The sequence below is a fragment of the Chamaea fasciata genome, unplaced genomic scaffold, assembly GCF_029207755.1.
Source record: "Chamaea fasciata isolate MVZ Bird 193981 ecotype frontalis unplaced genomic scaffold, bChaFas1.0.hap1 SCAF_9, whole genome shotgun sequence".
NCBI lineage: Eukaryota > Metazoa > Chordata > Aves > Passeriformes > Sylviidae > Chamaea > Chamaea fasciata.
In genome coordinates this window covers 26,480,994-26,502,117 of record NW_027094094.1, presented here as the reverse complement: position 1 = coordinate 26,502,117, position 21,124 = coordinate 26,480,994, and the positions used below count along the sequence as shown (strand labels likewise).

At 42.0% G+C, this 21,124-nt stretch overlaps 1 protein-coding gene across 3 annotated transcripts in view; it reads left to right on the top strand.

The window, feature by feature from the left end:
- Nucleotides 1-3,992: 3,992 nt before the first annotated feature.
- Nucleotides 3,993-21,124, top strand: part of OGDHL (oxoglutarate dehydrogenase L) — a 51,216-nt gene continuing 34,084 nt past the window's right edge. Inside the window, exons 1-4 of one of the 3 annotated variants that reach the window (XM_066191567.1) lie at nt 3,993-4,007; nt 8,340-8,574; nt 15,204-15,377; nt 18,570-18,672. In XM_066191567.1, the coding sequence (XP_066047664.1) occupies nt 8,368-8,574; nt 15,204-15,377; nt 18,570-18,672 (484 nt within the window). In that variant the 5' untranslated portion in view covers nt 3,993-4,007; nt 8,340-8,367. Of the gene's footprint in view, nt 4,008-4,028; nt 4,106-4,524; nt 4,540-8,339; nt 8,575-15,203; nt 15,378-18,569; nt 18,673-21,124 lie in introns of those variants that run through there. The other 2 variants (XM_066191565.1, XM_066191566.1) reach the window with 2 other exon arrangements.

Below are 21,124 nucleotides of genomic sequence, written 5' to 3'. Positions count from 1 at the left end.
GAAAGGGCAGTCATTGCTTCCCTCCAGCTCCTGGCTGTGCTTCAGTTGGCACAGCCCAGCATGCTGTTGCCTTTCCCTGCTGCCTTACATTTAACCTGCCCAAAGCAAGGAGCTGTGTGAAACTGGGACTGACTTTTCTGTCCCTCAGACATCCAGCAGCACATCTCCTTTACCACGGCAAGTTTATTCACGGAAGTCAGGGATATTACAGAAGCTTATAGCACACAGAGCCAAGGTTTCAGAAAGCAAAGGGAACAGAAGTAACCCATGTGAAATTCCTCATGCAAACTTTTCTGCAGGAGGTGTCAGAAGTAATTAAAATACTTCTCTTATGTAGGACTGGGGAGTGAGAAAAGCTGGATAAATTATTTCTTGACAAAAAAGGGGATTAAAAAAGGGTTTTAGCAGGTATTTGAAATGTCTACCTAGGAACCCCCCCAAAGCCTCTCTCTTGAAAACTGACTGAATAGTTTGTTGCAGCTGTTTGGTCTGGACTCTAAAGCTTTTAGGTCTCAGATTTAAATGTTTGACAAACATAATGACCGGAGTCCAGTGTGACATCCATGTTAGGGTCAAAGTGAGAGCAGGTTTTACAGTTTCCAAATTGCCTTGCTTTGAGAAGAGATGATGCTTTAGATTTGAACCTCTATTAGTTTGTGTTCTGTGTGTGTAATAAACACATCGGGAAATAAAGGCAAATGGAATTTCTGGCTTGGCTTAAAGAGAACTTACGGTCAACATTGTCTCTAGTGGAATTACATTACCCACAACGAAGAGTTGCCAAAAATACATAAATGTATCTATCTCAGGAGGGGAAGCTATTAATGAGATTGTCCTTCTATGAGTAATCCTGTACTCAGACCACCTCCTATGAGATTACCCTTTGAAAAAACAAGCCACTGAGAAGTCGTGCTGTGTTGCAGAGAGTTGTGTGGAGCAGTTAACCACAGGAACTCACAGCTGATTGCAAGTGGCTGCTGATGTGCCAAGGAAAACCCTCATACCAAACCCAAGACCAGGGCAAGCATTAGAGGGGTGTGCAGCACCATACCCTGGAACAAACACATTGTGTCCTCAGTGGGCAGCACAGTGAGTTTCCAAAAGCAGCTGGGTTCTAGGTTTGCTAAAACATGCTTTGGGTTGTTTAAATAGGTTGGATCTAGTTTTGTTAACTCATGCCTGAGTTAAGACAGAAATGAGGCAGAAATAAGTAAGCAAACCTGTTAGATTCACACTGGTCTGCTACAGGACGTAAGGATAGATATAAAAATAAATAATGGTGAGGCAGTGTGTCTTTCAGCACAGCAGGCAATTTCACCTCTGACAGCACAGGGGTGCTGTTGTGACTATCCTGTGCTGTACATTTTATCCGGTACAAAACTTTCTAACACATAACACTTCCTCACTGTGGAGCTGGCACAAGAACCATGCAAAGCAAGCTGGCACACAGGACTCTATGTGTGCTAGGAATTGCAGTTTTTTCCAAAGTTTTCATTCGGCTGATGGATTTCCATTCCAGCCAATTTCAAAGTGTTGTGGTTTAGCAGGAAGCAAAGCCAGTGTGTGGATCTCTCTTTGGTTGGCCCGGAGGGAGAGGTAAGTACACACGTGAACACATAAATGGGCAGGTAAATGTGAATTGTAAATGGAAATTGTAAGAACCGAAACAGGAATTGTGAGCAAATTGTCCATCATGGACTCACTGCAGAGCAGATGGATGAGTGGCAGGCAGGTGCTGCTCAGGGGTGCAGACTGGTGACAAAGTGACACCAGAAGCCAGCTGCAGTAAGGCAATAGCTCAGTACACCAAAAGCTGCTGGGGCAGGCTGGTGGCACAATCAAGTCACAATAAATATTGGACAATTTGGGAGCTGCTCCAAATCCCAATAAACCAGAATCTTGCTGTTTCAAGCACAAAAATTCCCATTGTGTGAAGCATTAAAAACAAACAAACAAACAAACAAACAAAACCCCCTAACATAAATGTGAAACTGGGCAAAGGCTTTTGGGAACAACATAAGTACTTGAAACATACTGTAATATCTTAGTGTCTATCCAAGCAGATTTGATTTATCCTGTTGACTGCAATGGTATTCACAGTCAGATTTGGCATGTGGGTTTCCCTCTAAAGTGGAAGGGAGGTCTGCTTGTCCTCACTATAATTTTTAATTGAATTTATGTTCAATCAGCATAACATGATTGCACTAAAGATGGCTTCTGTCTGCCCATAATGAGGTTAAGACTCAATTAGTAGTTGCAGCATCTAACAATGTTTCACCACTTGCCAGAAGGCTCTCGCAGCATCTGGCCAGCTGCAGGTCCCAGTTCAGCACCCATTTCCCTTAGCAGGGCTGCTGGGCCGCCCTCCCCGGGAGCGCTGAGTGAGGGATGGGCCGTCCTGGGGCTCTCTGTGCCCCATCCCTGCTCCGTCTGTTCCCTGCACTAAACACTGTGGCACAAAAACATCAACACTTCATTCACACCCCCCTCTGCAGGCCCCTGAAGGTGCGCAGCTGCTAGGAAAACTGCTGAGATGATAATAAGGTTGTTGATGTATTTATGTGAGGATTAAGGGGTCTTTTCATCTTGAAGAAATTAATTTTGCTCTAATCAACAACTGTATCAACCAGTAAGCCTCAAGAAAATCTGAGTGACCGTTAGGTGACAAAACTCCAGATGAAGCCTGTTGTGTTCCTTCCTAAGGTTTTTCCATTTCCGCCCACTTGACTTTGATAAACTCATTTTTGCACTGTATCCTTAGCACAAAGCAAAATTTAGCTCTTTCTCTCTTCTTTCCTTTTAAGCTGTGTCCAGTTTCCCCATCAATCTTATTACTTACCCAGAAAGTTACCAAACATTGGAATGTATGTGATGGTGTCAATAGTTACCTGAAATACCAATTTTACCATATATATATATGTATATATAAATTTCTGATTTATGAGAGAAAATGGACAGACATGTAATTTGAAGGCAACCAGGAGAAAAGAGAACATGAAAGATGTAAATAAAAATTCTACCAGCAAAGGAACACTTGACATTGTATTGTCTTGCATTTTATATTTGGTCACATACGTCAGATACTACCTTTTTGTCAAGACCTACTACGTTCAGTCTGTGTAAAGATTTTGGAGAGCAAACGTTCGTGGGACACTTTGTATTCCCGTCTTCTTTCCGTCAAACTTCTCCTGCACAGGAGCCGTGCGAGCAACTTGTCCATCGGACGGGTTTCCGGAGGCGTTCCGTGTCACCGGCGCTCACCGGCGCCGTGCTCTCGCCTGTGCTTACACGTGTGGTGACAGCTGAGGCGCGGGAGCAGCAAAGCGCGCTCTGCGCTCTCCGACCCCGACCGCCGCCGGGGCCGGGGGGATGTCCCGGGCCGCGTCCCGAGGGGCGGGGACGTGTCCCGGGGTGTGTCCCGTGTCCCGGGGCGGTGATGCCGGGGTGTGTCCCGTGTCCCGGAGAGTGTCCCGTGTCCCGGGGTGTGTCCCGTGTCCCGGGGCGTGTCCCGTGTCCCGGGGTGTGTCCCGGGGCGGTGATGCCGGGGTGTGTCCCGTGTCCCGGGGCGTGTCCCGTGTCCCGGGGTGTGTCCCGGGGCGGTGATGCCGGGATGTGTCCCGTGTCCCGGGATGTGTCCCGTGTCCCGGGGCGTGTCCCGTGTCCCGGGGTGTGTCCCGGGGCGGTGATGCCGGGATGTGTCCCGTGTCCCGGGGCGTGTCCCGTGTCCCGGGGTGTGTCCCGGGGCGGTGATGCCGGGATGTGTCCCGTGTCCCGGGGCGTGTCCCGTGTCCCGGGGTGTGTCCCGGGGCGGTGATGCCGGGATGTGTCCCGTGTCCCGGGGCGTGTCCCGTGTCCCGGGGTGTGTCCCGGGGCGGTGATGCCGGGATGTGTCCCGTGTCCCGGGGCGTGTCCCGTGTCCCGGGGTGTGTCCCGGGGCGGTGATGCCGGTGCAGCGCCCGCGGCCCCGCCCCGCCGTGACCTCAGCGCGCTCGCCTCACGTGATGCAGGTGCGGCCCCCGCCCGGCGCTCCCTCCCTTCCCTCCCTTCCCTCCGCGCCCTCCCTGCCGCGCTCCGCGGATGCGCTGGAGCCTCCGCGCCCCCGCAGGTCTGTCCGCGCCGGTGAGGGGCGGGGGGCGGCGGGGCCAGGCCGGGCCCGGCCGCGGTGCAGGGCCCGTCCCCCGCGCAGGCCCCCGGCGCGGCCGGGCCTCTCGCCGTGCGGCCGAGGGGGTCGCGCCGCAGGCCGGGCCGGGCCCCGCGGCGCGGGGTGAGCGGGGCCGCCCGTCCTGGCCCGGGCTCCGGTGGTGCCTCAGCCCTGTGGCAGCCGGGAGCGCCTGGACGGCCCGGCGGGCTCCGGCTCCCGGTGGCCGGGGTGACCGGGACGCCGCGTCCTGGCGTTACGGGGAGGGGCCGGCCAACAAACCCGGCCCTCTCAGATCCTCCCCTCGGCTCTCTTGGTAGCCTGGAGTCAGTGGTGGTGTCGTCCCTTTGGTACTGTGGTGATGTGACCCCTCTGGTACCCGCTGAAGGCGTTTTTTCAGGGTAGGGTAATAAATCCGTTAAGTTTTATAGCACCGAGACGTTTTTATTGCCCAGCACTCGCGCCGTGCGCCTTGAGGCGAATGCGCCGCTGGAAAACGTCCTGCAGGTCAACTTTCTGTGTGGAGAATTAGCATTCTCCGTACAGCATGGCATCTCTGTGCTGGGGGAAAAGAAACAGTAAGGGCATGGAGGTACCCCTGAAGTACCCTTATTTAATAAGGAGATTCCCTGGATCTCTGATTTAAATTATCTATGATAATCTTTTGGAGAAATTTTATCCGTTTTTTTCACTGTCAGCCTTGTGTTATTTGAATTACTCAGTCATAAAAAGAACTTTAAGAGTAAGCTGTGTGGGGAATATTGGGGGAAATTACCATGATAGTGGATGAAGAACTATTTTTATGAAATATGGACCAGACTTTAACCACCGCTTCTGCAGAGCATAAAGAACATTTGTTAACATTGGCAGCAGGGCTTCACGTGTGTTAAGAACCTCAGTAAGGTCACTGGCAATACCAGGAGGATATTGATTCATGTGTGCAGTGTATTTATACTGAAAGTCATCTTGGAAAGAGCTGCATAAAGGCTTTGTTATCAGAAGTGTCTGCTGTCTGTTTTCCACATGCTTCTATGACCCTCTAGAAACTTGGTTAGAATAATTCCCAAGACTGTCTGTGACATTAGGGCACTTCTAGAGGTGGAAGTGGCAAGGTGAAAGCTAGGTTGTTGTTTGAGACAGAACAGCTGTAGGAATTTTCAGCTGCTTAGGGCTTTCATTTACTTCCACCATTTTGAGGGTGCTGTGGTGCATTAAATATCAGGTTTTTCTTGTGGTTCACTGCTTCTTTCTTATTTTTGACCTCCGGTAGAGATTTAATTAATACCATTCCTTAGGTTGCTCTTAGCTCAGCTTGATCCCTTTCCAATCACTGTTTTCATTTCAGGGTTGGTTTGGGAAACACAGTGAAGTGGAACAGTTCTAGCTCTTCCTGACTCCTGTGTGCTGTCCTGGGTGCCGATTTCTGACTGACAGTCTCAAGGCTGAGTGGGCTGGGATGGTCTATGATCACGCTGGTGGTCTCTGGTTTGTTTAGCTGCTGACAGCTGACATCTGTGCTGAAGAGCAATGTGTGCAGAAGGAAAAACTAGGAAGAAGTCAGGGGTTTTGAGTCTTATTAATCTGTAACTGGAATCTGGCCGGAATGACATAGCTCCTATATACTTTGATAGATTGCATATTCAGTAGTTACTGCTTGAAGTATGGCTCTGACCCCAGTTTGAAATTTAAATAGAACTGGAGGGAAGTGATTGGTACCACTTACAAGCTCTTTGTTTCTGTTATATATTATGTCATTTGCACCCATTTTCCAGTCTCCCTGGCAAATTTTTCTTATTCTGTTACGTGTTCTTTACTAACTTCTAGAAGAAAGAGCTACACATTCTTCAGGCAGACATATTATGAAGAAAAAATGTAAAATGACCTGTGCTTAAGAAGCTTGCTGCTGCAGTATGATAAACTGAGAAAAATGTTCCTCTCTTTCCCTTCTCTCTCAAGCCTTTACAAAGCACTTTAAGTGAGAGTAGGTAATCTGTTAGGAATGAGTGTATGTGTGCAAAGGTTTTGTGGCAGAGGGTGAGATTTGCATGCAGTAAGGTAGGTGCAATAATAATTTCTATGATAATGGGCACAGATACAAAGCTGTAAGTGCCGTGGTGACCTCTCTGTTCCTACCGTTACAACATGCTGAAGTCTCACCCAGTTTTGCAAAATGACATCATGCATACTTGCTGTTAAGTCTTACAGAGAATTATGTATGCAGACAGTATACAAGAGCTCTGACAGTGCTCTTGCAGGACTTAATCTGCCTCCAAAATGGTGCTGATGGTGTTGTGTTCCTCCAGTTGCCTGGGAGCCCTGGTAAGAGATGGCTGTTGACACAGGTGTTGTAATAAACTTTGAATCTGTGAAGTGGGAAATGCCAAGGGAATACATGCAGGGAGGAAATACACACGTGAGTAGGGAGTCTTCATACCAGTAGCCCAACTGTTGCCCGTTTGCTGCAAATGCCAGGTGGAGAGAGAAGAGTGTGTGGTTTTGAGGAGCTCATAGGTTTAAATGAGGACTGGGTGCAAGTTTCAGTGCTGCTGCCTTGGAAGAGCACTTTCCACGTGTCTGGGCACTTGGAGAAAGTGGACAGGTGCTGTTTAGAGCATCCAGTAAGTGGGTGATGGCTGCTGCTCTAAGGATGAGAGAGCAAAGGCTGCAGAAGTCTTGAAAGAGTAGACAAGGGAATGTGGGATGATCAACAGTTCACTGCTGGGATGATACAGTTAAAGGCAGTGACTAAGAAAAGGATCTAGTCATCAGCTTTTAAAATAGATGTTGAGCTGAAAATGTGATGCCAGAGAAGAACGAGCAGTAATACTGTTCTTTTTTTTTTTTTTTTTAAGGATCAGTATTAACTTTTAAATTGAATGATGAAAAATATAACTATTCCTACCCCTTAGAAAGTTAGGCATTTTATAACAATGTGTTTTGTTTTTGAAAGGATTCTGTAAGAGGAGAAATGGTGAGAAAATAATTTAATGGGATTTATATAGAGAAAGTGTTTATGAATTTTTTTATGGTATCTATTTTTGAATTAGAGATAAAGAAATCTTAAGGTGTAATAGGTAACATTAATTTTTTTTCTATGACTCATAATAACAGTGTTGTTTTTGAAAAAACTTTAAAATTCATTTGGTAGCTCAGTACTTCTGTTTTTAGCAATTGTTCAGCCGCACCAAGCAACAAAAGACTTTGGATTTTACCTTGGGCCAAATAAATTATTTCTCCAGATGGACAGCTAAAGAAATGCGAGGCACTTTGGAGTTAAATCTGAATTTTACTTCTTCTAAATTAATACTTTATCCTTCATGTAATGGTAGTTTTCTGAATACTTTTTAAATGAAAACAAAATGAATAATTTCTTTTCACATTTTTGCTCCTTTTTTGCAGTTTCAGCAAATTCAGCATTAAGATTATATTATTTTGGGACTAATTTTCAGGTGCACTTGTTCTTTTTTATTTTGAAGGTGAGCTCTGATTCCCTTTGCTAGCACTGGAGCTGATGGTGTTCAGCATTCAGAAGATTCAACCCTTATTGTGGGAAATTGATTTGGAAAATCGAATTTCTCAATTCTAAATTGCATGGAATTTGCTGTCCTTGTTACAAAGCTTATAAGAGATCATTGGAAGCACAAGATAAACGTTGCCAGTTAGGAAAACAAATTAAAGTGAGCCTTTTCTCAGTGTTTCACTGTCTGGTTGAAGGCTAATGTCAATATGAACACTTATCTAACACTTCCAGTTATTTAGTCAGCTCCATTAGTGGCAGAAATTTGAGGCAGCAGCTTTTTGTTTTCCACAGCACCTGTGGCTGACCCTGTTTGCTGACCCCAGCCCAGTGTGACTGGGTAAAAGGGCAGAGCTCTCCAAACACAGAGAGAACAGTTGGGGTTGCCAGGAGCTCCAGAGAGGTCGGTGATTAGCAGTCCCATTTGTTCCCGGCCCGGGGGCACAAATGGTGATTACTTCAGGGAGCAGAATGGTTACCAGGTACAGGAGCTGGCTGATGTGGGGATGGCCAGCAGCAGCCACGCCACTGCTCTGGCTGTAACTGAAGGGAGCTCCTTGCCTAGGCCTGAGCTTTGTACTAGAGCACTGTAGCCAGAAACCTCAGTTCTCGCTGTGAGGCTGAAATGTGTCTGCAATTCATTGGCACTTTTTCTGATTAAGTTTGGTTTTCTTTTATTAATAGACTTGGATTGTCTGGCTAATAAACAAACATGAGTCATCGGAAGTTGTTTGCAGCTATGCTGAAGACGCACGGCTTTAAACTTCTGGAAAAACAGGATCTAGCCAGAAGGACATTTTTACATGGCCAACGGTATGTTTCATCAGGAACCTCAGAGCCATTCCCTAGTGGGAGTAATTCCAATTACGTGGAGGAAATGTACTATGCGTGGCTTGAAAACCCGAAAAGCGTACATAAGGTAAGTCTAAAACTTGACTGTAATGCTGGGTTAGGATTGGGATAGGTTTCCTTTACTTTTTCACTTGCTTTTTTAATAAAAAGTTCAGGAAAAGGTCTTGTGTGAAATGAAAAACGTGAAATTAATTTCCCACCTATTGATTGGTGTAAGATGTGATATTGCAACTATAAAAGTTCAGAGGAGACACAGGCATGGTGAGCAGAGTGGAAAGAATGAGAAGTCCAGACCAGAAATAGAAAGCTGCTCTGAAACTTTATTCCTCCATGGAAATGCTGGTCAAGCAGTCAGTTCAGTAATTTGTTACATTCAGAGGAAGACCCAAGAATAAACTATGATTTTTTGGTTTATAGTAAGGCTATCAGAGGATATGTTATATTTAAATAATATGTGTTGATGTTGGTGCTTCTAAACTGTCTTAAGAAGATAAATGTTCAGTTGCCTTTGGATTAAACTGTGGAAGTTGTAACCTTAAAACTGAATCAGATATTGTCAGGATATTCTTCTGAAGTGTCTTGAAAAATGTTTTGGTTTGTGTCTCTCCTTCTCTCTCCAGGCAAAAGACATTTCTTTGCTTTTCTTTTAGAAAAACTCTATTACCCAAATCCTTTCTCATGGGCAAAATACATAGGCTTATTTTTTAACAAGCTTTCTGCTGACAAAGAGAGCTCTGTTATGGTGATACATGTACAGTAACTTAAGAAGCCGATGAGAAGTCTGATCAATTATAAGTCAGACAAGTCATTTTCCAGGAAGTAATGTGAATTGTGCCCAAAATGTTTACCAAATTGGTCCTGTTCCCTTGTTCTCGAGGCACGTATATCAAAATGTCACTTAGAAGTTGTTGTTCTGAGTTTGATAATCTGTCTAGTGTGTGAGGAAGTGACGCATGCTGAGGGCAGAAACAAAAAAGGAAACCAAAAAGGGTGGGTTTGTAGCTGGTTTTTTTCTTTGGATGTTGTGAATGAACTTAGTCTTGTTAAAAGGTGACATATGCAGTGCCTGCTCTGAAGACTGACTGTTATTCACATAGCAGATAGATCCTAGGTCTTTTATGTTACACCTGAACTTGGCACGGAAACCTTCTCCATGAGTGGCTCTTTCTCATCTGACTTGGAGCCCTTGTCCGGTAGCTGCCAGCTGAGCTCCACTGCTGTGGGGTGGGGTAGCACATTGTGTGGGTGCACTGAATTTCTGCAAAGCCCTCATGATGTGTCAAGGCTGTAGATCGATATCAACCCTTTTATACTGGGGATGCTGAAGGGATGAGCTCATGCGTAAGGAGCGTGTGGTGACATCAAGGTGACATCTTGTTTTTTATTGTATTTTCGTTATATTGGCTTCTGGCTAACTTCTTTCCTTTTAGCGGAATGAAGTTCCCGGTTCAGCCCCTTTGCAGTGGGGTGCATTTCGCTGCTGGGAAGGCCTGCAGGGGTGTCTGTGGGTGGGAGGTTCCCCTGGGGCGGGCAGGGCCGCGCAGAGCCCGCAGCCGGGAGCGGCAGCGCCGGAGCGCGGGGCCGTCGCCGCCCGGAGCTGGCCAGGGTGCTGAACCAAGGCGGCCGGGAGATGCGCGCTGCAAGTTACGGACTGCTGCTCGGGGTGGGCAGAAATGCTGAAAATCCTGCCGAAAGGCCATCCAACTCATCTGGCAGTTCAAGCGCAGTCTGATCGTGGATCCTGTTGAAGTGGTGCAGGTTGTGGGTTGAACAGCAAGCAATAGATCAGCACAAGTGAGTTGACAGAAGAATGTAGGGTGTGGCCTAGGGAGTGGATCCCAGGTGATTCAAGATGCATTTTTGTCATGGTTTAACCCCATCTGGCAACCACGCAGCCACTTGTGCTTTCTCTCTCACATATACATGAATGAGGGAAAGAATCAGCAGGGTTGAAGTGAGAAAACTTGTGGATGAAGACAACCACAGTTTAATAGGGAAAGCAAAAGCTGCATGCACAAGCAAAGCAAAACAAAACAAGGAGTTCATTCACCAATTCCCATGGGCAGGCAAGTGTTCAGCCATCCGCAGGACAGCAGGACTCCAACACATGTAATGGTGACTTGGGAAGACAAACACCATCACTCTGAATGTCCCCTCTTCCTTCTGCTTTCCCCATTCTGAGCATGATGTGGTTTGGAATATTTGGTCAGTTGGGGTCAGCTGTCCTGGCTCTGTCCTTGTGCACCCTCAGCCTCCTCACTGGTGGGGTGAGGAGCAGAAAAGCCTTAACACTGTGTAAGCTCTGCTCAGCAACAACAAAACCATCTCTGTATTGCCTACGCCCTTTTGAAATCCAAACCAGTTACTCTGCAATGAACTGCCCCAGCCCAAACCAGCAGGATTATAAAACTGTGTGAATTCTTTTCTAGGTTAACTGTGTTTAATAAACTTGCGACAGTGACAAACTGAAGTAAACTCACTGTGTCCCTGATTTATGTAGCTTGAAAAAAATATGATGGATGGAAATAATGGATTACGGCTATTCTTGCCTAAATTATTAGTTTTTTCACAGCCTCTGAAAAAAGGAGAGGTGAAGAAGCATGCCAATTAATTCTACTGTGTTTCATCAACAAAATTAATTTTTGGTTTTTTGAAAACTATCTCATTTCATTGGCTGAAAGCTGCAAATACCTTCCCAAGATTTTTGTTGACAGAAATTATTCAATTTGAGTTTTCATAAAACAAGTTTAAAATGTTAAGGGTTGAAATCACCCTGTTTTCTTTAAAATACAGAAAAAAATCATGCTGTGATTTTGACTGTAAAGTTGTGCATTTATCATTCGGGTTTGGAAAGGAGAGGAAGTGTTGGAAAGACACCATGTGGTGTTGATTATGGTTTTGTTAATGATTTGGCTCTTTGCAGGTCACTCGTTTTCATTGTTTTATTCAGTATGTCCAGCATGGTTTAGAGAACCAGCTTGTGCATGTAGACATTACCTTCTCTTTCTTAATTTTCCTTTTTATACCCTATTTCTTCTCATCTTTCCTCTTAGACAACCCTTTTTCAGAGGGGATATGCCCCCTCATTGATTAGATGGAAAAGCTTGATTTTTCCTGGGCTTTAAAAGTCACACTCTATTCACTTGTACTTAGAAACTCCAATTAACCAGGGCTCCTGAACTGATTTCCCTCTCAGAAGATTTGACTGGACATGTCTTCCCATGTATGCTTATTTACAGCTGTTTGAAATATGGCTGTCACATTCCAATGAGCACATGCAGTATTTCCAATGTTTCTAAGAATTTCTCCTTTCTATGTATATCATGGCTGTGTATCAAGGAATTTGCATATATATATATGAGCTTTTATTCTTTGTACAAACCCATTTCAGATGATGCTTTTCCCCTGCTTTTTCTTGCCTTTTGAATTTCCTATCATCAGAGTGGCCAAAACAACAATCAGAATAAAATGACGTGGGCTCTGAAAAAGGCATCATTATTTCTCCTTGAAGCTTGGTGTCAGGGCCATAGATCATAAGAGAGAAGCTTGACAAGGCTCAGTTATTACTATCACAAGATTAATTACAAAACTACATGGTTGGCGATGGAGTACATAATGCCTGCCATGTTATCCTGTGTGCAGCCTCTCTGCTGCAAGTGTGTAATCACCTCCTTGGTTTATGGACTAGGAAAAAATGTGGGGGTTTGTTTTGCTTTGACTTCATTTTATTTTCTTTTTTAAATGAGATAGTGATGCTCAATGTGTGTCTTTTAAGGCTTTACTGTCCTCGCTGTGGTTGATGAATATTGTGATGGCCCGAGTGAAAAATACCCCAAACCATCAAGATAAAGCATATGTTACTTGTTATTCTAATTGCAATACAGTTTATCATATGACAGTAACATGTTGCCACTGAATCACTTGAATTGTGTTATATTACTTGAGAAAATAATGGTTAACTACAATATAGATTTGCTGGCAGAAGGAAAGAAAATGTATCATCTATCACTATAGTAGTTTGGTTTTTTTTGGGTGAATGTATTTTTGTATTATATATCTCCTCTACCATTTTCTTGAAGAACTTTATACTAATTTAGTTGAGAAACTGCAGGTTTGCTGTGAGAGTAAGCTGGTCTTCTATCTGTTCAGTCACATGGTAAATGCTGTTCCAAAGACTGACATTGATACACAGAACTTGAAGACTATGATCTGGTATCAGTCTTGAAAGACACTATAGAAATTTGTAAAGGCTGTGATGGATGTGTATCTAGTGAAAACTAATTTTCTGTAGCCAAATGATGTATCTTCCCTCCCCTCTGATTAAATGTCAAGCCTGTCCAACAAATCAATAAGTTCAAAAATGTGATAGGAAAAAATAGTCTGGGTCCATTCTGTCTCAGCTGGCTGCATCTTCAGATGGGAACATTTTCCTCATATTTGTGATTCTGCATGAAGAAAGAGCCCTGTACTGATTCTCCTTAACCAGATCACTTGTTGGGCAAGTCTATTTGGAGTTTGTTAACAACACTCTCAGCAGAGCATTTGTCTAAAAACACATTCAGTTGTTTGTGGGACTGTGCTGTGATAACTTTTACATTTAAATGAAAGGTTTTACTCAACAAATAAATAGTTATGTTATTATCATCATTGTATGTGTATCATGGAGTTAGAAAAAGTAAGGAAGAAACCTGAACATAAGCAAAGCAAATTCTTTATTAAAACTTCGAATGTGAGAGGTGTCATGGATCCAAATGTGTGTTTGGAATTTTCTTATTTAATGTTCAGTGAAAATTTATATTGTGTATTGCCCAAATAATTTCTCCAGCCTAAGTAACTTCAGTAATTTAAGAAGGGATTGTGACTGTTTTTCACTGTCAGGGGTCTCCAGACTCTCAGACTGGGTGCTGTGCAGGTGTGGAATAACAGCACTCTTCTTAACACAGACCCAGAAGGTGTATAGAGAGAATTCCAGCTGAAATACAGTCACACTAATAGGCTCTTGTAGACCACTTATAGCATGTAAATTCAGACTTCTAATCTCAGTGTGGCTGCCAAGAAGTCAAGGTAAGAGGAATATAGGAAACAGGCATAAATAAGAGAAGGGAGGAGGAATGAATTCTTCATCAGTGTGTCTGGAACTGGCCACCACACATGATCTGTCTGCCTTAATTTGTCAGGACATCTAAAAGTCAGGCTATGTTTAGATAAGCCTGTGCAGGAGCAGGGTGATAAATTAAGTTTACTGTATTTCTATCAGTGCAGCTTTGTATGAATAAAGAAGTAAGAGGGGTGCATTAAAACAGTGTTTCTTGGGCAATGGCCTCATGCCAATGATGAGATTCCCACCCACAGGTTCAATGAATCCCCCCATTTCCACAACTTGAACTTGGAAGGTTGGGTGATATTTAGTTCCTTTATGCTGCCCCTCTCATGGTGTTTCTGAACACCTTAGAGCTTTTAGAAATTTCAGTGTGAAGACTTTGTTAATGAAAACAAAAAGGATTTTGTAAATATTTTTCTGTCCTGCCATGCTTGTATTACATGATTTTGATTCTTTTGTGGGTTCTGTAATGCATATATTAAGTAATCTTCTAAAAAGAATTGCTTTGGATTATTTTTTATTTTTTCCAGCACTTGTTTCTTTGAAATGTAATGGAAATCTGCAAGGCTCGCATCCTTGCAGAAATTTCTCTCTTGCAGTTCTTCTGTTCCAGTCACAAAGATGTGTCAGTTTTTAAATAGCTTCCTTTTTGTTTTCTGAAGTTAGCCAGCTGAGGGAAGTGTTTTACACAGACTTCCTTCTTTGCTGGGTATAAGTGTCTCACATGTTTTGTCCCATTCTGCTTTAGCATTCATATGTCCGATACCATTCTAACCTGGCACAGCGGCACACGTGACCACCTGTTTTCATCAGAATGAAAATAGTTCAGAAAAACAAGATTTGGGCATATGTGAGTGAAGTAGCTTGTGTAAAAGAACAGAAGGAAGTAAAAGGATCTTTTGTTTGTTGTGATTCAGTTTCTGAGATGAGTATTTTTCTAAAATTATGACTTGCACCTGAAACCAGGCTCATAATTTCTTTCATAGTAAGGTAACCTAAGCTGGTGAGGAAGGGATCTTAGAACAAAAATCTCACTAAAAAGCTTTAATTGCTTTTAAAGTTTCTTCAAGAAAAGCTCTTAAGGACTGATTTTGATTTGGCATTATCAGTGAGTGTCTCGAGGTACCATAAATTCTGTAAGTATCATTTAAGGAATGAATTAATTCAGTTTATTAAGATTCTTTGTTCTATAGGCTTGATAGCTCTTTACCAGCAGCATGATATTGTACCCGTTCTTGGCTGCCTGAATAAATAGCACAATTAAAGAGAGCTGTGTGAATGGATAATAAATGAAGGTGCGTTACAGTCCTGTGTGCTGGAGAGTTTTCTGCTGAGCAAGCTCATGTAACAAATGAGAGGAAAAGTGTTCTATGTAAATAAAGCACACAGGTGTAAGAAGCGAGAGGAGAAGTGTTCTGTGTAAGTAAAGCACACAGTTGCTACTGAGACTGGGACATACCGGGTGGTATTTTTGCTGTCTGTAGTGGTGTTTAACACTGTAATGCAGTGAGCTTCCATTTGCAGCTTAAAAGAGCTGCTTGGGTTAGAGTATTGTTTGAAGTGATAACTATTTCTCTCCTTTGTGCACTGTCCAGTCGTGGGATGTGTTCTTCCGAAGCGCTAACGCGGGCCCAGCAGCCCAGCTGCCAGCCCAGGTGGAGGGAAAGGCGTCATTCCTGCAGAGCCACGGCCTGGCCCCCACACCCGGGAAGGCTGAAAAGGTGGTGGAAGACCACCTTGCTGTGCAGTCCTTGATAAGAGCATACCAAGTAAGTGCATTTTGGGGTAGGTGTGGGAAGGCCTCTTCTATGCAAACAACTTTCTTCTTTTTTATGTTCTCATTTGTATTCTGGTCTTAACTGTAGTCTTGTTTCTGATCCAAAATGCCTTGAACTAGACAGCTCTTCTTTCCAGCACCGTGTCTAAACATGGAAGTGTTGGATTTGGACTGGGGTGATCCTCTGGTTTAGCAAAATCATAATTCAGATTACCCACTGACCCTGATGTTGGTCATCTGATTTAGCCTGGAAGGATTTTATGGAGATAGTGGTTTGTGAAAGTCTGCCTTCACCTCTGGGAATGTTTGTACTACAGTCCTAAATGTTACTGCCATTCTTTAGGAAAAGTTGGAATGTACTTGCCTTCTCATACATCTAAGGTGAATTTTGAGATTCCTGATTCGAGCAGGATTATCGGTAAAAAGAGAGAGAAGAAATGATGAATTAACCAGAAACTGAATTTTGGGAGGCTGGCAGTACTGAGTTTAGGTTAACTTTGATGGATCCTTTTAGAAAGCTGTTCATCAAAATTGATTTTGTTTCACACTCTGATTTTTAACCCTTTTATTAGATTAAGAAATTAAGTCTATTTTCATTATTTTTCCTCTAAAAGAAGAAGGATTTTGAAAATAGGACAGTGAATTTTGTTAGATGTTTTCCAAATGAAAAACAAGTTTAAATATTTTTGTCTAGACTTGTATTTAGTATCTTAGTTTCAATAAAAAGCTTAAAAATTATGTAAAAAATCCCCCAAAATAACCAACCCATAAAACTAGATCGGTTTTTAACAAAATATTCCACAAGTATTTTTGACTTAGTAACTTCCCAAGAAGTTTCCTACAATTTGGTTTGAGCAATCTGTTCCTCCCTGCCCTAAGTATTTTAAATCCTGTTTGGTGTCATGAGAAGGATAGAAGAGGAACTTCTTAAAAAACCTTCTTTTGTACACATTGCTTTGTTACCATTGAGTTGGAGAGTTGTTGTAAAAGAGTAGAAATGTTTGTGAATATAAAGAATATGTGAATTTTGCTTTGAAATAGATATAAAAGATAACCAATTTTGCAGTAAAAATTTGGTGAAGTATTAGAGAAAATTGGAGAATGTTAGGCTGCTTTGACACAATTTACTTGAAAATAGTTCAGGGATTGCCATTTTGCTCTCTGTATTTGTCAAGTGATGGAACAGAAATGTCTGTAGAAATGGCAGGCACCCATGTGTCTACGACAAACAGTCACAGAGGATTGCCTAAGGCAACTGTCTGCTTTTTAAAAGGTATTTAGTACCCTCTAAATTCAGTGTTGAAGGGGTATGATAATTTGTGACCTTCCTTTGCCTGATAATGAAATGAAATGGAGAAGGATACAGGATTTTCATTTCTCAAACCTGTCAGTGTTTTATGGTTTTTGTGGTAAACTGCTTTGTGGTCTGTTGAGCTGGACTTTGAGAAGGCAGTTAATCTACTGCTTGTTCTTACAGAGAGCACTGGGCACACTGAAAGAAGGATTTTCAGTGGGATGTGTGTACTTAACAAATGCAAGGCTAGAGAAATCAAGGTCTAGTTTCTGATAGTCTGTACTTGCATTTATTCATATGGCATGTCAATACATACATGAAAAATTTCTATGTATGTATTTTCACAAGGTTGATCTCTGGTTTTTGCAGGTGTTACTATTTCCTGTATTCAGTGAAAGTAGTAGGACTTACTAAAAAATACCTTAATATTGAGGAAAATACTGTCTTTAACTAAAAGACCAAACTGCTCCTGGAATAATAATATAGCACAGCGTTTACTGATCTGCCTTTCTGGGTTTTGGCATTCCTGCTGATCTTTTTCCTCTTCCCATTAATACTGAAGAGCAGATGTAACTTAGGGAGGTGAATTCTTTCCTGTTGATGATGTCTGAGACAGAATTGTTTGCTTTGTTCCAGTCAGATAAACTTAGTGCTGCTGTAAACAGTCAGATGGCACAGATGTTGCTGTGGGCATCATTTGGCCTGTCAGAGTTTCATTACTGGTGATTCATGAGATACAAAGAATCACAGAAGTCAGGCTGAGTTTACAGGGCTGGTAGTTCCAAAAAAGATGCTGTATTTCAGATTTCTTTTGACTGGAAACCATTTTGTTATAAACTCTCCTGCAAATATACAATAGTTGAACAGTGTTTTTACAGGTCCCTTCTTGATGAACCACACTGTAATCAAATTCTGTTATTGTGTGATGCACTTCACTGTTAATATTGCACTTCCTAATTTTGATTTTTTTTCATGGACAATTAGGATACTAGCAATGTGAATCAAATTCTACTCGAGGGATGCAATTTGTTGTTAAAAAGAAAAATTGTAAGGAGAAATTATTAATATATTCTTCTATACAAAGCTTTTAATGAGTTGATATTGTATATGAGAGTCACACATAAGAGGTATATTAAAAATTGTTTTATATTTGTGACTCTCTGGGATCAATTAGTTATTTCTTCTGTAGCAATGTTATATGATAATTCACTAGTTTATAGCAACTTGTGGCATGTATTAACACCAGTCACATTGATCGTTGAAAGCTGGGTAAATTCCTCACTCAGTTTGTGTTCTTCAGTGTCTTGAATATCAGTTCTATCAGATCAAATTTCTGAAATTTCATGAATGAAAATAGATGCTGTCAGATGCTATCTGATGTGGAGCAGAGCTCAGGAAGAGTGATCCCCTCACTGCCAGTATAAACTACTTCAGCACCAATCTGTTTTAAGTCAGCAATTCTGTATTTTCTGCAGGTGCAGAAAGCAGGATTCAGGCAAAAATAAAAAATGACTGAACTGGCAAATGGTAAGGTCTATAGGCTCATCATAGTTTCTTAATTTTACCCAGAGACTTAGGAGTGTGCTCTCTAGTAGCCTTCTTCACTAAAACTCCAGTGTAATCCCAGTTAAATTGAGTGTCAGACATAACGAAGATTATGTTGTAATGTGTAATTTTTGATAGAGGTATAGATGTAATCAGTGTTAGAATGCTTATTTTTTCTCCTTAGGGGAAAACTTGGGGAATATGTAAGCCTGTCATCACATTAGTGGTGTTTGCTTGTTCAGCTTAATGGCTGATAGACAAACTACGGAGAGAGACCACTGACTCTTTCCCTTTGTCTGACTTTCAGTGTGATTTCATTTTGCTGTTACTTTCCTCCTCTTTCAGATCCGTGGCCATCACGTGGCTCAGCTGGACCCCCTTGGAATTCTGGATGCAGATTTGGATTCCTTTATTCCATCTGACCTCATTACCACCATCGATAAACTTGGTGTGTAAGCTGAGTGCCTTCTTATTTGCAATGCTTATTTGTGTATCACTGGACTGAGGTGATTTAATAAGACATTGCACAGATTCATAGAAGGGCTTGGGTTGGAAGAGACCTTAAAGATCACCTAGTTCCAACTCCCCTCTATTGGCAGGGATGCCACATTTCAGGGGTGCTTCTACCTTTTCTGCTTGCTGATATCATGACATAGAGCTTTTGAGCATCTGTAAGGAGGCTAAAATTTCAGGACAATGGAATTTCTACACTGAGATCACAGGTGAGGTTCCTGTGAATTTATCTTCTGATGAATGATTGTTATAAACACTCTATAAACCCCCTAAATGTTTTAGTTTTGAACCACACCAGAAATTAATACTAATCAGTACAATCTGATAATCTAAATTACTCTCACAGCATTACAGTTCATACTTGTTTGAACTGGGGACATCTGAAGGCTAGTCAATAGGGAAACCAAGCAATAAAGAAAGCAGGACAGAGGAACTTAGGGTAAATTTCATACCAAATTTGGAATCTAATGTCTGATGCTTATTCCTTATGTGTATCTTGAAGAAGTCTCTTAGAAGTTATCAGAAGAAAACATGGAAAGCGTAGAATTCTTTACCTGTGGATATAAATCCAGTGGTGATTATATCTTCTATTATAAACTTCAGTTTACTGCTTGAAGAGTGTAGTGCACTAGGGTCTGCTTTTGCAAAGGTTGTTCTCATTGTTAGGAGGGCTTGTGTCTGAGGAATTGGCACTGATCAATTTCTTTGCCTCTCTCTACTTGAATAAAAAACACATCTGATTGATTTTTCTCTGCTCTTCAATCTACCTGGTTTGTTTAAAATGTGGTTTTCTACTTGATGAAGACACTGAATCAATTTTTCTTTGATGTGTAGGAAAGCTTTTTTGATCAGACGTAAAACATAATGCAGGAAGTAAATAAAACACTCTGCTTAATTTTACTGTGAGCATATCTACTGCCTCTGCTGCTCTGTTTTCTATTTCTGGTGTAGGGAAAGAAGTAGTTCTGATTGTATAAAGGAAGTGGATGCCTAAGACTAAACAGAGGGGTGCTTACACAAATTGGGTCTTCTCTCTGAAGTTTGTCAGCTTTAATTAAAGAAAAGTACCTACTAGATAACAGATGAGACATTTACTGATCAAATCTAATTAATTTGGAGCATGGGTGACTACTAGCACATCAGTACACATTTCTTTAAACTCTGCAGATAATGTAGTACAGGGTGTTGTGACTGGTCAGAAGGGATCCAGTGAAGCCCTCATGCCCTTAGGAAAAATATGCCAGACCTCTGAATGAGATGGGGTGATGTGTTTGAGAGTGTTACTGAGGAGATTTCAGTTTGTGAAGGGAAACAAAATTTCTAACCCAGTCTTGGCACAGCTGAAATAGAGGAAAATCTCAAATGGCTATTATTGAATGTTCCAGGCAGGAAATTTATAAAAAGTCTTTGGCAGGACAGAAAGTATTTTAATATTTGATTTTTCTTTGTCCCATCTTCTGGTTTCTTTTTGAGAAACCTTGTGGTAGGGAATTTCTTCTAAAAATGAGAGTTGCTTCTAAAAATGCAGGTAGTTACAGATGTGCCTACTGCATGAGTCACAGTACAGATTCAAATCCTGAATTGCTTTCAGGATTTCAGTAAGGTTGTATCTCTTTAAACACGAGGTGATGCTTCAGTAAATATGTGGTGCTGTGTTACAAAGCACAGATGTTCTGTGTGTGCCCAAATCACTCCTGTACGTGTTCTGGCTCATGCATGAGAGGACATCAAGAGCCTTTGAAGTCTGAGGGAAAGTCGGCAAAATTGAAGAAGTAAATGCTTTGTTTCAAACGACACTAAAGGCCCTGTCATTCCCTGTGTCCCTCTCCCCTCCTGCTGGGAGAAAACCTGTTAGGATATTGAAAAGGAGAAGTAGGGGTACCTGTGCTTTTTTTTGGCCATTCCAGGTTTGACATTTTAATATATTATTGAAATTTTTATTGGAACCAAAATTAACATTCTAAAATGTCTTATTTTTAAAGCCAAAACTGTGTTATTTACTGACAGTGCTGTATAGTGGAAGTGGTAGTAATGCAGTCCTATGGCCTGTCTTCAACTCTTAAGTGCTGTTATTATTTCATCCTTAATTTGCTGCTTTACTTTTATCTTCAGAAAATTCACTTAACATTTAAGCACCTTACTGATTTAAGAATTATGTGCATGCTGTTGTATCAGTGTTAAAGTGGGTGTCTACAGCTTATCTGGAACCATGATAAAGAATTCAAAATTAAAAATGGAGAAGCTATTTTTAATTTTCAAATATTTTTACATGTGTAGGAACATACGTAGTTTTAATGTGTGTATATATAAGGTTCTGTAACTGTGGGTAATATGTATTATAAGTGTTGTGCTTTTGCTTCTTACAGTTATAAGAAACTGTTTTTCCT